The 17,231-nt window shown below is 42.2% G+C and overlaps 1 protein-coding gene across 14 annotated transcripts in view; it reads left to right on the forward strand.

Annotated features, from left to right (window-relative positions):
- amph.L (amphiphysin L homeolog) overlaps positions 1-17,231 on the forward strand; it is a 110,558-nt gene that overhangs the window by 59,982 nt on the left and 33,345 nt on the right. For all 14 annotated transcript variants that reach the window (NM_001091610.1, XM_041565404.1, XM_041565406.1 and 11 more), the window contains 3 exon segments: positions 8,017-8,124; positions 11,324-11,409; positions 16,725-16,800. In NM_001091610.1, coding sequence (NP_001085079.1) covers positions 8,017-8,124; positions 11,324-11,409; positions 16,725-16,800 — 270 coding nt within the window.

Raw genomic sequence — 17,231 nt, forward strand, 5'->3', positions numbered from 1 at the left:
TACAAGGAAGCATGATGTTCAATTTGAGCTGCATTGAATTGAGATTGAATTCAACCTACAGAATATACTTTATATTGTGACTGAAAGGAGAGAAGCAAAATGGTTCAGTAGGTTTTCCATTAGTCAAGACATCTAATTTTTAGCATATATGAATGGATATTATTTAACCACATTATTGCAACTAGTTTGAAGATATATAAATAGATAGATGAGGATCTACACTATTACAAATGGCCATGAATATTGTAATTCTAGAAAATGTGTAGCCACATGCATGTACAGTATATGCAGTCAAAAGCCAAAGCTTAGGTGCCACTGACCATATTTAATTAATTTAGTAAGTAGTAAGCTACTATGCAAGAATCAGTGTATTAAAACATATTTGTAAATGTTAATGTACAGTTAGAATTTATTTGACATCTTTAAAACATAGGAATAAAGAAAACATTAAGTATGGTAAGTGCAAACGTTTGGACAAGTAAAGTAGTTAGTAACAGCCCATTAGTAGTGATGGGCGAATTTGCGCCTTTTCCGCGCAGCTAATTTTTTTTGGACGTGAGTGAATTTTTTCGGGCGAATTTTCGCAGACGTTTTGCGAATTTATTCGCTGGTGGCGAATCGCGCAAATTCGCCGCAAATTCGCGCCTGGCGAATACATTCACCCATCACTATCCATTAGCACAGAAAACAGCTTTTAAATGCCTTGTGTCCAGCAAAGGGTCTTTTAATTCTTGTTGTGGTGATTTTTGCCCACCTTTAGACTAATATCACTTTTAATTATGAGATCTTCTTGGTAATCTTGCATGTTTAACTTTGACCCACAGATTTTCAATGATGATTAAGTCAGGGGACTGTAAGGGCCATTCTACAACCTTCAGCTTGCTTTTCTTCAAGTAGCTTATGGTGGCTTTTGGTGTATGTGTAAGCACAGTTTTTTGTTATAGGAGCCATCCCCTTTTCAGCTTCTTGGCTGACTTTCACTTTTGCATTCAGAATTTGCTAATATCTAGTGGTATATATTATTCCCTCTATATGTACAATGTTTCCTGTGCCACTGGCTGCCACACAACCCCAAAGTATAATGGATAGGGATGTAGCGAACTGTTCGCCGGCGAACTTCGACCGTTCGCGTCCGCCGAATGTTCGCGAACGTCGCGCGACGTTCGCATTTTGAGTTCGCGTTCGATTCGAATACAAATCGTTCGACCATTCGAATTCCTTCGACCGCTAAAAATCGAACGATTTCCATTCGTTCGAACGATTGTAAGCATTCGATCGAATGAAAAGCATTCGATCGAATGCTTCGATCGTTCGATTCGAATGAAAATCGTTCGATCGAACGATTAAAATCCTTCGATCGTTCGATTCGAACGATTTTAGCGGGTGTTCGAAGTTCGTGAACTGTTCGCGAACGTTCGCATTTTTTGCCGGTGTTTGCGAACGGCGTTCGCGAACACCAAATCGGCAGTTCGCTACATCCCTAATAATGGATCCACTCCATGTTTAGTGTCACGATCGCCGCCCGGAGCAGGACCAGGAGCTCCGGGCGGCGCAGCTATTCCTTCCGACGCCGCTCCCAAAATGGCGGTGCCCATGGCCGCCACGTGGGTAGCGGCGCCGGCGCAGAGACGCCTGCGCGCAAGTGCGCAGGCGCGAAGACGTCACAACGGCGCGACGGACGCAGGCGCAGCACGTCGGTCGCAGACGTGCTGACGCCGACGCAAGGGCGCCAAAAATCCCCTTTAAAAGGACGCCTGAGGCGCTAAGATGGCGCCCGAAAATAGGATCTCGTTCCTGTATTGATTCCTGGGTTCCCTGTTGCCTATTCCTGTTATCCCTGAGGATATTCCTGTTTGATCTCTTGTTGTTGACCCCCTGCCTGGACTTTGGACTTTGATTATATTCTGCCTGCCTTGTGACCTGTTGCCTGAACTTGATTACCCCTTCTGCTTAATCCCTGGATACCACGATCCTGATCCCTCCTGAGGGGCTTCCTCCTAAATCCGGACTACTCCCCAGAGGGAACTCCCGGTTCCCTGACATTATTTTCGGGCCATGGATTCCACTGAGGAAGCTCAGCCAGATTTCGGCAGGGCCTTTCGGGGCCTGCATTCCCGCATGGAGGCGTATGAAGCCCGGCAGAGTTACGTGGGACACACGCTGGAGGCGATTCTGGAAAAGCTCTCCTTGTTGACACCAGCGACCCCCCTGCCGGCACCTCCTCCGCAAGCGGCTGCTGCCATGGCTACCCAGCCCTCCACTTCTGGTCCACATATTCCTGCTCCACCTCTCTACGATGGCGATCCTCAAGCCTGTCGAGGATTCGTGAATCAGTGCCAGATTCGATTTGCCCTACACCCCACTGAATTTGACTCTGAACGTGCCAAGGTGGGGTTCGTGATTACTCGTCTGGCAGGGAAAGCTCTCGAGTGGGCATCTCCACACTGGGAGAAGCAGTCCCCACTGATGGATGACGCAGAAGCATTTCTCAAAGAATTCCGGATCGTCTTCGATGCTCCCGGCCGGGTGACATCCGCTGCTTCCCGTCTGTTCCAAATCCGCCAAGGGAGTCGCAGTGTAGCGGAGTATGCTATTGAATTCCGTACACTTGCTGCTGAGACTCGTTGGAACAACGACGCATACCATACTGCATTTTATAATGGTCTCTCCCTTCGCATCAAAGATGACCTGGTCTCCCGTGAATTACCCACGCAAGTTGAAGACCTCATCGCTTTGGCTGTCAAGGTGGACACTCTTCTGAGAGAGCATCAAACCCTGAGAGATCGTGTCAGGAAGTTTCAACCCATGTTGGCACCCCGCTTCCAGAAGCCTCTCCTGCAGGCTCCTGTCACCCCACCTGCCCAAGCATCCATTTCTCTCCAGGAGGAACCCATGCAAGTAGGACGAACTCGCCTCACTGAACAAGAGAGACTCCGCAGACGGATGTCAGGCCTGTGTCTGTATTGTGGCGGACATTCCCACTTCGCCAATGCCTGTCCTGTAAAGGCTAAGAGTTTTGTACCCCGAGGTATGTCTATGGTAACTCATGTAGGGGGCACTACTCAAAAGTCTCGAGATTGGTCTCAGGGGAAGTCTCAAGGAAACTCACACAGGTTTCTCCTTCCCTTCCAGATTCGTCTGACTGAAAAGACCATCTTCGGGAATGCCTTCATCGATTCCGGAGCTGGGGGTAATTTCATGGACGCTCTCTTTGCTAAGTACATGGGAATTCCTTTATTTCCTTTGCCTTCTCCCATGAGGATCGTCGCTATAGATGATAAACCTCTGGAGTCTGTAATCACGATGACCACTGGCGAACTACTTGTGCAGGTTGGGACCCTGCATATAGAGAGACTTTCGTTTCTTATTATCCCTTGTCCTGCTGTTCCAGTTGTTTTGGGTCTCCCCTGGCTACGCCTGCACAATCCCACCATAGACTGGTCCACAGGGCAGGTTTCTCGTTGGAGCCCATTCTGCTTACAGCATTGCCTTCCTGCTAAAACCCTCAAGAAGGTAACTATCTCCTCAACCGAGTTAAAGTCTCTTCCCTCCTGTTATAAGGAATTCTCCGATGTGTTCTGTAAGAAGTCTGCGGAATTCCTTCCTCCACATCGCTCCTACGACTGTCCTGTTGAACTCCTGCCAGGAGCCATGCCCCCCAGAGGCCGCACTTACCCTCTCTCTCCTGCTGAGACTACCGCAATGAAGGAATACATCCAAGAAAATCTCCAGCGGGGGTTTATCCGTCCTTCTACCTCTCCTGCAGGGGCTGGGTTCTTCTTCGTGGAGAAGAAGGACGGAGGTCTTCGGCCATGTATAGATTACCGGGGCCTGAATAAAATCACTGTAAAAAACAGGTACCCTCTGCCCTTGATCGTAGAGCTCTTCGACCAGCTGAAGGGGGCGAAGATATTCTCTAAGTTGGATCTCCGGGGGGCGTACAACCTCATTCGCATCCGTGAGGGTGATGAATGGAAGACGGCTTTCAACACTCGTGACGGGCACTATGAATATCTCGTTATGCCCTTCGGCCTTTGCAATGCCCCTGCGTCTTCCAGGAGTTTGTTAACGATGTGTTCCGGGATCTCCTAGGAAGGTTCGTAGTCGTGTACCTGGACGACATCCTGATCTTTTCTAAAGACCTAGAAAGCCATCGCTCCCAGGTGAAGGAGGTACTCTCTCGTCTGAGGAAGAACTCTCTCTTCGCCAAGTTGGAGAAATGCGTCTTCGAGGTGTCCAAGTTCCCCTTCCTAGGATACATTATCTCTCCTGAGGGATTTGAGATGGACCCCGTGAAAGTGTCTGCCATCCAGGAGTGGCCTATCCCGCTGAGTACCAAGGCAATCCAGAGATTTATCGGATTTGCTAACTACTATCGGCAGTTCATCCGGGGGTTCTCTTCCCGCATTGCACCTATCCTGGCCCTCATCCGGAAAGGGGGTAAACCCAGCTTGTGGCCTCCATCTGCCATTGAAGATTTTCAGTCCTTGAAAGAGGCCTTCACGTCCGCTTCTGTCCTCCGACACCCCAATCCCGAACTACCCTTCTGCATCGAAGTAGATGCTTCTGAAGTCGGAGCCGGAGCCATCCTGTCTCAGAGACACCCCGCTGATGGGAAGTTGCATCCCTGTGCTTATTTCTCCAAGAAGTTCTCATCCGCAGAGCAGAATTACGATGTCGGGAACCGAGAACTCTTGGCTGTTAAACTTGCCCTTGAAGAGTGGCGTCACCTCCTGGAGGGTTCTCTGATTCCTGTTCAGATTTTCACCGATCATAAGAATCTCGAGTTCATCCAGTCCCTCAAGAGGCTAAACCCCAGACAAGCAAGGTGGGCCCTCTTCTTCTCTCGATTTAATTTTATCTTGACTTATCGCCCAGGTTCCAAGAATCAGAAGGCCGATGCCTTGTCTCGTAGCTTCACTCCGGTGGACCGCTCTCCTGAGAGACAAGAGCCAATCATCCCTCCAGTCAAGATTATTGCCTCCCTGTATCCACAGTTTGCCGACCAAATCCTGGCTGGTCAGTCTTCTGCTCCTTCAGATACTCCCATTGGAATGGCATTTGTTCCTCCTGAGCTGCGTCTGCCTATCCTGCAACAGACCCGTTGCTCCAGGCAAGCCGGACACCCTGGTCCAGCTAAGACTCTTGAACTCTTACGACGCCTGGTCTGGTGGCCTGATATCCGCAAAGATGTGAAGGACTTTGTTGCTGCTTGTAATGTTTGTGCCACATCTAAGTCAAGCCATTCCCGCCCCAGGGGGTTACTACAGCCTTTGCCGGTTCCTTCCCGTCCCTGGACCCACCTGTCCATGGACTTCATTGTCGAACTTCCTCCCTCCTGTGGGAACACTGTGATCTGGGTTGTCATTGATCGATTCTCCAAAATGGCCCACTTCATCCCCCTGAAGAAGTTGCCCTCTGCGGTGGAGTTGTCCCAGCTATTTATCCAGTACATCTTCCGCCTGCATGGTTTCCCGGTGGAGATCGTCTCCGATAGAGGCACCCAGTTTACTGCCAAATTCTGGCGTTCTCTATGCAAAGACTTGGGAATTGTTCTTCAGTTTTCGTCTGCATACCATCCGCAGACGAATGGGGCAGCTGAACGTGTCAACCAAGCCCTGGAACAGTTCCTGAGGAACCACGTATCCCTCTGCCAGGATGACTGGTCTGATCTCCTCCCATGGGCGGAATTCGCTCATAATAATGCTTGTCATTCCTCTACAGGAAGATCTCCATTCATGTCGGTGTATGGGCAGCATCCTCAAGCTTTTCCCCAAGACTTTGTACTATCTGACGTCCCGGCTGCTGACGATTCCGCAGCCCATATGTCTGCTATTTGGGCTGCTACCAAGTTGAACCTAGAGAAGAGCGCTCTTGTTCATAAGACTTTTGCGGATCGTCGTCGAAGATCCTCTCCTCCCTACAAGGTGAGTGATAGTGTCTGGCTTTCTTCCAGGAATATCCGGTTGAAGATACCATCTCCCAAGTTGGGTCCAAAATTCGTGGGTCCATTTCCCATCTTGGAGATAATCAACCCTGTGGCTGTCAGACTCCAGCTTCCACCAGAGATGAGAATCCCCAACGTGTTCCACGTGTCTCTGGTGAAACCCACCATCACCAACCGGTTCTCTGGCGGTCAATCTCCTCCTCCTGCCATCTCTGTGGAGGGTCAACTCGAGTACGAGGTGGAGAAAATCTTAGACTCCAGGATCTCCAGAGGGTCCCTTCAGTACCTCATTCTGTGGAGGGGCTTTGGCCCTGAAGAATGCTCCTGGGAAGGACACCGTGACGTTCACGCTCCTCGTCTGGTGAGGGATTTTCACGCCAAGTTTCCCCAGAAGCCTTGTCCCGGTGGTCCTGAGGCCCCCCGTGAGGGGGGGTACTGTCACGATCGCCGCCCGGAGCAGGACCAGGAGCTCCGGGCGGCGCAGCTATTCCTTCCGACGCCGCTCCCAAAATGGCGGCGCCCATGGCCGCCACGTGGGTAGCGGCGCCGGCGCAGAGACGCCTGCGCGCAAGTGCGCAGGCGCGAAGACGTCACAACGGCGCGACGGACGCAGGCGCAGCGCGTCGGTCGCAGACGTGCTGACGCCGATGCAAGGGCGCCAAAAATCCCCTTTAAAAGGACGCCTGAGGCGCCAAGATGGCGCCCGAAAATAGGATCTCGTTCCTGTATTGATTCCTGGGTTCCCTGTTGCCTATTCCTGTTATCCCTGAGGATATTCCTGTTTGATCTCTTGTTGTTGACCCCCTGCCTGGACTTTGGACTTTGATTATATTCTGCCTGCCTTGTGACCTGTTGCCTGAACTCGATTACCCCTTCTGCTTAATCCCTGGATACCACGATCCTGATCCCTCCTGAGGGGCTTCCTCCTAAATCCGGACTACTCCCCAGAGGGAACTCCCGGTTCCCTGACATTTAGTAATGTTTTTTTCTTCAAACAAACCTTTGGAAAGTATTGCCAAAGAGTTAAATGTTTACAGCAATCCAAAACATTTGTTTCCAAAAGGCTTGTCTATATGCATAATTTAAACATTCATGTTTGTTATGAGGTTGCATGTCTGAGATAAGTCTTTCTTCTAATGACCCTTCCATGCAGATCATGTTTGTGCAAGTAATGCTGCACCATGAAACACCACTCCTGAGTCATCCCAACCTTTCTGCAGTTGGTTTGCCATTCTGGCCAACATAGAAGTAGTTCTCATGGTCTTTTAGATATCGTCTTAACTCTAGTTCCCTTTGGCTGCTATTTCTTGATGACATTATGGACAGTGGAAATTGTGAACTGGAAAATTTTTGCAATCATTTTAAAGCCTTCGCCTTCTTTGTAGGCATCCGTTAGCTTCATTTTTATATCCTTACTCAGCTGATTAGAGTCCATGGAAATTGAATGACAAGTTGGGCATATCTTCCCCATCCAAGCTACATCATTTGTACTGCATATACCCCCTCCATTTGCCATTGCCATCACATTTTCCTAAAAGAAATAGCAGCTTTCACCCAATTTTCCCTTTGACACATCTTCAGTAACATTGACATCTGCAAACAGGATATGTATGCTGTAAAGTTAATGCAATGCAGAATGCATGTTTACACAGGCATAACATACTTTGGGGAGGGTTTACATGTCCTTTAAGACAAATTTTATGTGACAGTATTAACCTCATATTGTAGAGGTATGTGCATTTACATATTTTAAAGCATAGTAGCAATGTGGGGAAATATAAGCATTCCACATGGAAAATCAAAATGCAAAAGTGTTTTATTAGTGAGCAATCATGTACAAAATATTTCAGTCCATCCTAGGTCCTATGAGAGAATGTATTCCCCTTACATGAATTATGAATACACACAATCAATTTCATTTCACTCATTTCCCAACAGTGAGCAGAAGAATTGCGGTCTAGGACTGCAAGACCGACATATAATAAAATATGCATACAATAAAAAAATACAATACAATTATTGCTTGAATTATTGGGATCTAAACAGTTACCATCTATTCTTTTTATCAGAATCGCATCGCTAAGAGGAGCAGAAAGCTGGTTGATTATGACAGTGCAAGGCATCACTTAGAAGCCCTACAAAATGCTAAGAGAAAAGATGAAGGAAGAATCTCTAAGGTAACTGGAAAATGTGTAGATACTGCAAGAATTCATTTTTATAGGGTGCAAGACGGTTTACATGTTGTACAATAGTATTCTGGAAGGATTTAAAAATTATGAAATGTGCAGATGTGGAAGCTACTACAGTGTATTAGTATTACTAATACATTTTGCACAATATTTAATTAAACAGAGTTGTCATTTATCACTGGTCCATTTGCATTATGTTGGCCTGTTATATGGAAAAGGAATCATGATATGATTGCAACTTTTCTGATTTTTTGGGCACTTACAACTACTTACAAAGGTCCCAGGAGATGCCTGTATTTCCTTATTTATTTGTGTGTATATATGTTTTTGTAACATTGACTCTTGGATCTTTTCTTGGGGTGAGAGTTGCACCTCAGGGCACAATGTGGAAACCAGGGATGCAAGGCAAATTGTGGAGAAGAACATGTGGTATTGCTTGTAATTTTGCACCTAGCAGCCACTTATATCTTTACTTTAATTGTACATAATAGTTCTCATTTTATTTATAATCATAAATAAATAATCCTCCAGAATTCGAAATGCAAAGTCTTACCCATATTTTTCTTTTTATTTAATTCCAAGGCAATTAATATCCCTGAAATTATCCCAAACAGACTAAAACATTTTTTATGTCAGGGATGTTCAGAAGGAGGCCTTTAATGACTTTCAGCCTATTGACCCATTTACTTTCGGCATGGAAGCTAGGCAGCACTCAAACATATTATCTAGAGGACACAACTGAAGCTTAAGTTCTTAGCTTCTCCAAATATGTTTGCAAAAGCCTGTGTGGGGGTTATGATACAAGAGTTATGTTAAGCTTTCTCAGTGCCAGGCTGGAAGCATATGATAAAATTACTTTAAAGCAAGGGTCTTACCAGATCTATTACACTCCAGGTTTCTGTATCAGTAAAGCAAATGCATTTCTAGAAAATGCCTTAATTCTTCAACTGATTAAATGCCCATCTGTTCTTATATTTTTGCTCTAAAAGTTTAAACAAGCAGATACATAGGAATGAGCCTTCTAAGAGGGGATGGGTAAAATATAGTGTCTGATTAGAGTAGTTATGAACAGTAATTGGTATTATTGACGTAAGGCTTTTGCCCTTTGTTCCTTTGTTTAATAGCACAAATCTTGTCCATTTGAGCATTAAGGCAATCTTGTCCCCATAACATAATGATATACGATTGCTCTATACCACGCAATTGCTCCATTGTCCTGTTAAAGATCAGAGTTCTGGCGATTTTACAAAAGGGCAGCCAAGTATGGGAGTTTTACTTTGAAAGCAGCTAGTAAGTTGCAGGTAAAACTTAGTCCCTTTGTAAAATGTATAATGAAGCAATAGAATTCTTAATGAATCAGATAAAATTGAGCATAGGACTGGCCAGATATGGGATGACTTTGACGTAGTTGGCCAGCTTAAATATATTGCAATATATGGACAAACAATCCCTGTTTTGTTTAAAGGGTAAGGCATTTTTCAGTAGCAGTATGCACAAAATGTCTCTGTCTTAAATATATTGATAATGGGTTGAGTGCAGAGGACTCTTGTATTTGTCTATATGTATTTTGTGGTCACAGCCTCATTGCACCCCCGCCTAATGGTTTTAAAAAATAGTGGTGAGCACAACTTTCCCTTGTTTGTTATGATTTTACAAGTTTACTTATGAAAATAGAGGGTTCTTAAGACCATTATTATTATTATAACAAAAAAGCCTATGCCTGGAAAAATTTAGATTGTGTGCTGTCCATGTTCCGCACATGTCATTTCAGACCAAATACCAAGATAAAATAGCTCATCATCTATAAGGCAATTTAGTCTTCTCAGTATCCTCCCAACTTGGCAATGTAATATTAAAGGGATACTGTCATGGGAAAACATGTTTTTTTCAAAACGCATCAGTTAATAGTGCTGCTCCAACAGAATTCTGCACTGAAATCTATTTTTCAAAAGAGCAAACAAATTTTGTTATTGTCAATTTTAAAATCGGATATGGGGCTAGACATATTGTCAGTTTCCCAGCTGCCCCAGTTATGTGACTTTTGCTCTGATAAACTTCAGTCACTCTTTACTGCTGTACTGCAAGTTGGAGTGATATCACCCCCCCAGCAGCCTAACAACAGAACAATGAGAAGGTAACCAGATAGCAGCTCCCTAACACAAGTTAACAGCTGCCTGGTAGATCTAAGAACAACAATCAATGGTAAAATCCAAGTCGGACTGAGACTGATTCAGTTATATTAAGTAGGAGAAATAACAGCCTGTAGTTCCATCCTAAAGTGCAGGCACAAGTCACATGACTGTGGCAGCAGGGAAACTGGCAATATGTCTAGCGCCATGTCAGATTTCAAAATTGAATATAAAAAAATCTGTTTGCTCTTTTGAGAAATGGATTTCAAGGCAGAATTCTGCTGGAGCAGCACTATTAACTGATGCGTTTTGGAAAAAAACATGTTTTCCTATGACAGTATCCCTTTAAGTAGTATGGTGCTGTTGTAGTTTGCATGTTACAGATAGATGAGCAAACTAATTGCCCAAGGCCTGCTTTTCTGCAATTAAAGCATGTAAAAAGTCTGTGTTTTGATATGAGAAATTCACATTGATATTAAAGCAGAATTTTTGAGTGAATCATACCCACATAAACTATAACAGAGCAATGAATAGTATTTAGAATTAAACTACAGGTATGGGATCCATTATCCAGAAACCTATTATCTAGAAAGCTCTGAATTACGGAAAGGCTGTGTCCCATAGACTCCATTTTATCCAAATAATCCAAATTAAAAAAAAATAATAAAACAGTGCCTTGTACATGATCCAAACGAATATATAATTAATCCTTATTGGAGGCAAAACCAGCCTATTAATGTTTACATGATTTTCTAGTAGACTTAAATTATGAAGATCCAAATTACAGAAAGATCCTTTATCCAAAAAACCCCAGGTCCCAAGCATTCTGGATAACAAGTCACATACTTCTATATTCATTCCCAGTTGTGATACAAATGCAAAGAAAGGGGGTACGGTAGGTAATGCTGGTGCACAAGAGAGATATCATTACAAAGGCAAACGCTGAATTTAGAGATATTGTGGTTTAAACGATATGCTTAGGTCCTGCATAATCTCGTATGGCACCTAGTTGCAGGAAAATGTAGTGCAAAAAAAAAAAATATTTATCTTTGCTGCAGGCTGAAGAAGAATTTCAAAAGGCTCAGAAAGTATTTGAAGACTTTAACATTGATTTACAGGAAGAACTGCCATCCTTATGGTCAAGGTAATGTACTATCGTGAAATTGCAAACTGTTGATATGGAACAGAACCGCAAAATAATTTGTTAAAATTATGTTGTTAACAAATGTTACATAATATGGGCATTTAGTAATGTTTTTCTTTAACCCCTTGGAGCCTCACTTTATTAAAGGAGAACTAAACCCCTATACCAAAAAAGCCCCTTTTAACTGTCTGGCATTGCCCCCGCTCTCCCTCCCTGCACTGTGCATTAGTAAAACAACAACTTTAAAAAATAATCTGACCTAAAATACAGAGCAATGCAGCGGAGCTCCAGGGCACTATCTTCCTCCACTTTCTTTCGGAACTCAATGCAGATTTGCCCATGCGCAGTTGAAGCGGATTCTTTACTTGGCCCCAGGGGCGATCCTGGCCCTTCCGCCGCCTGAGGCAGCAGCAGTTGCTGCTGCCCCCCCTCCCCTCCCCTGGAAATTCACTCTTAAAGTACCAGGAGCAGCATTTTTGCCGCCCCTGGTACCTAGTGGGGTGCTGCCGCCTGAGGCGACAGCCTCAACTCGCCTCATTGGCGAAGCACCCCTGCTTGGCCCAACTGTGCATGCTCCCGTAGGCTTCGCGACAGTAATGAGTCCCAAAAGAATATGAAGAGGAGGAAGATGGCACCCTGGTGCTCCACTGTGCTGCTCTGCATTTTCGGGTCGGATTTTTTTTAGGGTTTTTTTTGACTAATGCCATTTTTTGTCTAATTCCAATTACCATAGCAACCATGCATTGATTTGAGTAAGAGACTGGAATATGAATAGGAGATGACCTGTAGAAAAGACGACCAATAACAATAAATATGTAGCCTTACAGAGCATTTTTGTTTAGATGGGGTTAGTGACCCCCATTTGAAATCTGGAAAGATTTAGAAGAAGAAGGTAGTATGTTTCAAAAACTATAAATAAGAAATAATAAAGTCCAAATGAAAAGTTGCTTAGAATTGTACATATATCATATTAAACGATAAATTAAAGGTGAACCACACCCTCAAGGAGATGTTTTAAGTTGTAGTTTCAAAGATGATCTTATACAATATCTTAGAATAGTCATATTTTTTCTGAGGGGGTTATTTTAATACAATGGCTTACCATTCACTTAACTATTTTTGTATATGTAGAAATAGTTCATGTTTATATTGGCTGTCTTATTCAAATGAAACCCAGGCAAACCATTTTTAAATATCATACTGACAGATTTACTAATGATTGTTATAGAACAATACGTCCTGATAAAGAAACCTTTGCTAAAGGTTCCCCCTTAAATATCTAAAATAATCTGATAAATGAATTGCAATAAACTGTCTCCAATCTTTATGTTTCATGAATACACCACATTCAGCAACTTAAATTGCATGAAGTATCTTAAAGCAAGTTACAACAAACACCAAATGTGTTTGAAGGAACAGTTACACCAAAAACTAAAAGTGTTTAAAAGTAATTCAAATATAATGTACTGTTGCTATGCACTGGTAAAATGTATGTGTTTGCTTTAGACAGACAACTATAGTTTATTTAAATAGGCTAGTGTGTAGCCATGGGTGCAGCAATTCAAGTTGAAAAAGGAGAAACAGCACAGGTTACATAGCAGATAACAGATAAACTCTGTAATAGAATACAATGACATTCTACAGAGTGCATCTTGTATCTGATATGTAACCTGAGCTTTGAATTGCTGCCTCCCATGGCTACACAGCAATTTGTAGTTTTATATAAAACTATAGAAGTGTTTCTAAAGCAAACATGTCAGTTATTCAAGTGCAGGGAAACAGTACATTACATTAATTACTATAAAACACTTTAATTTTTTGGTGTTACTTTTCTTTTAAGAAACTAGGCACAGAAGCTTCTCCGCTTCCAAAAAGGCTATGATGCCTCATAAATAGGTTTTGGATGTTGATGTGCCCTAAGTGACTCAGGAGCGCAGCCAAAAGTTAATTTTTTTGGAAGAATGCTAGCCGTGGATATCACATATCGTGCTAACCCAAGGTATGGATAGCGTATACAGTGACTATTAAAATGTAAATGAAAACATAGCTATCATGTATTATAGGGAAATTAATAACTTTAGCAGTGCACAATTCTAAATGCAAATAATCTAAGTAAACAGATGTATCTTTTACACAAAGTACTGTATATCATTTTAAAGGGGTGGTTCACCTTTAAGTTAACATTTAATATGTTATAGAATGGCTAATTCTAACTTTTCAATTGTCCTTTTTTTTATTTGTTTGCCTTCTTCTTCTAACAGTTTCTAGCTTACAAATAGGGGTTACTGACCCCATCTAAAATCAAATGTTCTGCAAGGCTACTTTTTATTACTCACCTTTCTATTCAGGACCTCTCCTATTCATAGCCCAGTCTCTTATTCAAATCAATGCATGGTTGCTAGGATAATTTTGACCCTACAAATCAAATTGCTGAAATTGAAAACCGAGAGCTGCTGAATAAAAAGCTAAATAACTCAAAAATCACAAAAAACTAAAACCAATTACAAATTGTCTCAGAATATCTCGCACTACATCACAAAAGTTAATTTAAAGGTAAACAACCCCTACTAGAATATAGTTCAAATCTTTGCGCCTGAAGTGCAAATTTCAGTGACAGGAAATTAATCACTTACACTATGCAAGGCCCAACTACATTGGTAACCTGTTTTGTGATTATTCAGTAGGTACCTATAAGAGTGCCTCTAAGTACAAGGCACAAATGGATCACTAGGCCAGCAAAAAAGTACCATGGACAGGGGTCGCTGGTGCAAGCTGCATGCCACATACAACAATCACAATGACCAGGGCCGGATTTACATATTGGGCACCCCTAGGCCTACTGCCGTGCGTCGCCCCTGTCCCCTCCCCTTTATTCTTGCTAATTTTCTTCATCTTGACTGGAGCAATGGGAATTGAAAATTAAAAACGATTATTATATCTCCAGCGCATCCCCAGTGTTTTTGAACCGATGTAGTTGTGGTTGGGCAGCATGCCACCCCCCTAAAATCCTGCTGCCCTAGGCCCGGGCCTAGGTGGCCTTTCCACAAATCCGGGCCTGACAATGACACTAATGGCTCTAATGAAACAATGCAAGTAGACACAAGTTCTGGTTAAACTGAGCTTGAATGGACACAATTCTTCAAATATTATTGTGGCTAATGTGTCTTCTCTGATAAATAAACCTTTATAATACACAAGAGCCATGAATACCCTGTAAATTATATTCTAACAGTGCTTAATGATGTAATCAGTTATAATCAGTGAGCACATGAATCACTGAAACGTATGTATTATAATAAAGTACCCCCTGTTGCAAAATATGAGGATATTAGAAGTCACCTCAGAGTTCCATAACCTGTATAAAAACACATGGCTGAAGGTTGTACCGTATATACTCGAGTATAAGCCGTCCCAAGTATAAGCCAAGGTACCTAATTTTACCTCCAAAAACTAGGAAAGCTTATTGACTCGAGTATAAGCCGAGGGTGAGAAATGCAGCAGCTTCTGGTAAGTTCCAATCAAAAAATTGAGGGTTTCTGCTCCCATTGGAGGTGCCGACGTCTAGTTTTTGAATGCCGGCGACCATTCTTGGACGCCGGCGAATATTCTTGGAGACTATTCTTGGACGCCGGCGACTATTCTTGGGCGCCGGCGACCGTTTTTGCGCTTGACCCGAGTATAAGCCGAGGTAGAGTTTTTCAGCATATTTTGGGGGCTGAAAAACTCGGCTTATACTCGAGTATATACGGTACTTTATTTACTATATATATATTACAGTATATACAATTCCTGTTGAGTTTTGTCTGCCTTCTCTTAAATGACGCAAGGTAAACATAATGTGTGCTCTCCATATAGTTTTTTTTATACCCCTTTCCCCTGTGGCATAACTATAACATTTTTTCAGGCCCCCAAAATGTCTATTGCTCGACCTGTTTTACCAATTTTTATTTAAATTGTGTATGAATTAGGGTCTCAAGGGGCTGCTATAGATCTTGGGCCCCCCTGCAGCCGCAGGGTCTGCTTCATCTATAGTTACGCCCCTGCCTTTGCCACACATTCAAATGACCCTGGCATTCTGCTGCAATCAGAGCTGAGAATAAAAATACACGTAGAATGATTAATACAATACTGTCACTACAGCATGAACACTGTGTGAAGTGCTCAGAGATGGGAGTATGTTTGTGAAAAAGACATCTGCTCCTTGCTAGGGAAATTCAAAGCTCCTATGAATTTGTTAATTAGGGAACAGATGTCAAGAACACACATACACCTGTACGCAATTCATTAAACTTTTAATTCTGATTAGCTCAGATTACATTGTCTCTTGGAATAACTGGAAATAGGAACAGTCACTAATCACGAGAAGATTCAGATTTCATATGAAAGTCTGGGTTTTCATGACATATACCTAATGCATTTATTATTTTACCCAAAATATATGTTTGTTTAATTTCAACATAAAAAAAAATCAAATGTAACCTGATTTCTTTGTACTGCTCAACCATTTTAACAAAGTTTTATTGTAAAAGCGTATAAGCCTAGTTTCACAGGAATCGAATTTTACTAAATTTCTGTGCGACTTAACAGAGGTCTTGGTACTCTAGGTCAGATAAGCAATAATAATAATATTTGTGGTATAGTACAGTTTCCTCTAGTTCCCACAAAATTGCACGTTTTTTTCTACCAAACTACTTGACCTGACTTGAAAACCTGCATTTAAAATATGCTGCTGGTATGTGACTCTCTGATATGTGGTTTAAGAAAGACAACATTTTCTTTAGTCAAATAATATTTCTGCATAAAATGTGTATGCTTTCAAATCTACAGCAAATAAAGAAGTAATTAAAACTGTTTGTTATTCCATTTCTATTGTCTATCTTCTATAGCAATCTAGTAGCATATTTACTTAAATTGAAGTAATAATGTATCTGGATTTAACTAGAGGTCTTTTATTTATGGCATCACTTTTCCCATGTATTTCATTTAAAAAACTGCAATACAAAAAAAATCAGTATCTTACTAAATTGCTCTAGTAAAATAAGCAGTAAACCCTAATGATAACCAGATTATATATTCATTTTTATTGTCACTAAGCAAGTGGCCTTGCCTGGCGTAAACAAAGCAGGGCTGCCTGCAGTTTTAATAGGTCACTAGAGAAAAATTAGCTTAAAGCTAGAAGCGGCTCTAATAAAAAGTGATGAAATGATAGCATTGCATCTTTATGTATGTAGCATTCTGAAGATTGATTTAAATAACTCTCTCATCTTTCTTTTCCCTCTTCTGATTCCTCATACTATAATTTGTCAATAACCCAGGCGAATTGGTTTCTATGTCAACACATTTCAGAATGTATCTGGCTTGGAAGCAAAATTCCACAAGGAAATCACAGTGGTGAGTAGAAAATTGTTTGTTACATAAAATCTGGCTATAGGCATTCTCAGCCTATGCTTAGAGTGGGCCCCCTTTTAATACGATTATATGACTTCCTAGAATAGAATACAGCTGTAAAAATAAAATGGGTAATTTATTCTAAGCCAACTGTTGATTTACAAATTTCATACAAAGATTTAGGGCCTTGTTTATCAGAGTCCCAATTTTTCTGAAAAAAAGTCAGAACTAGAATCTCCTCTTGGACCTTATTTATTATTTAAAAATCACAAATTAATCGGATTGGGGACAAACAAGAAAAAAATTTAGTTTTTTGTGAATTTTGCCCGAAAATACAACTATTTCGGGCAAAAATCTGAAAAAAAAACATGCTTTCCAGCACTGACCATAGAAACTTCCAAATAGAATAGGGACCTCTCCCATTGAAATTTACA

The sequence above is a fragment of the Xenopus laevis genome, chromosome 6L, assembly GCF_017654675.1.
Source record: "Xenopus laevis strain J_2021 chromosome 6L, Xenopus_laevis_v10.1, whole genome shotgun sequence".
NCBI lineage: Eukaryota > Metazoa > Chordata > Amphibia > Anura > Pipidae > Xenopus > Xenopus laevis.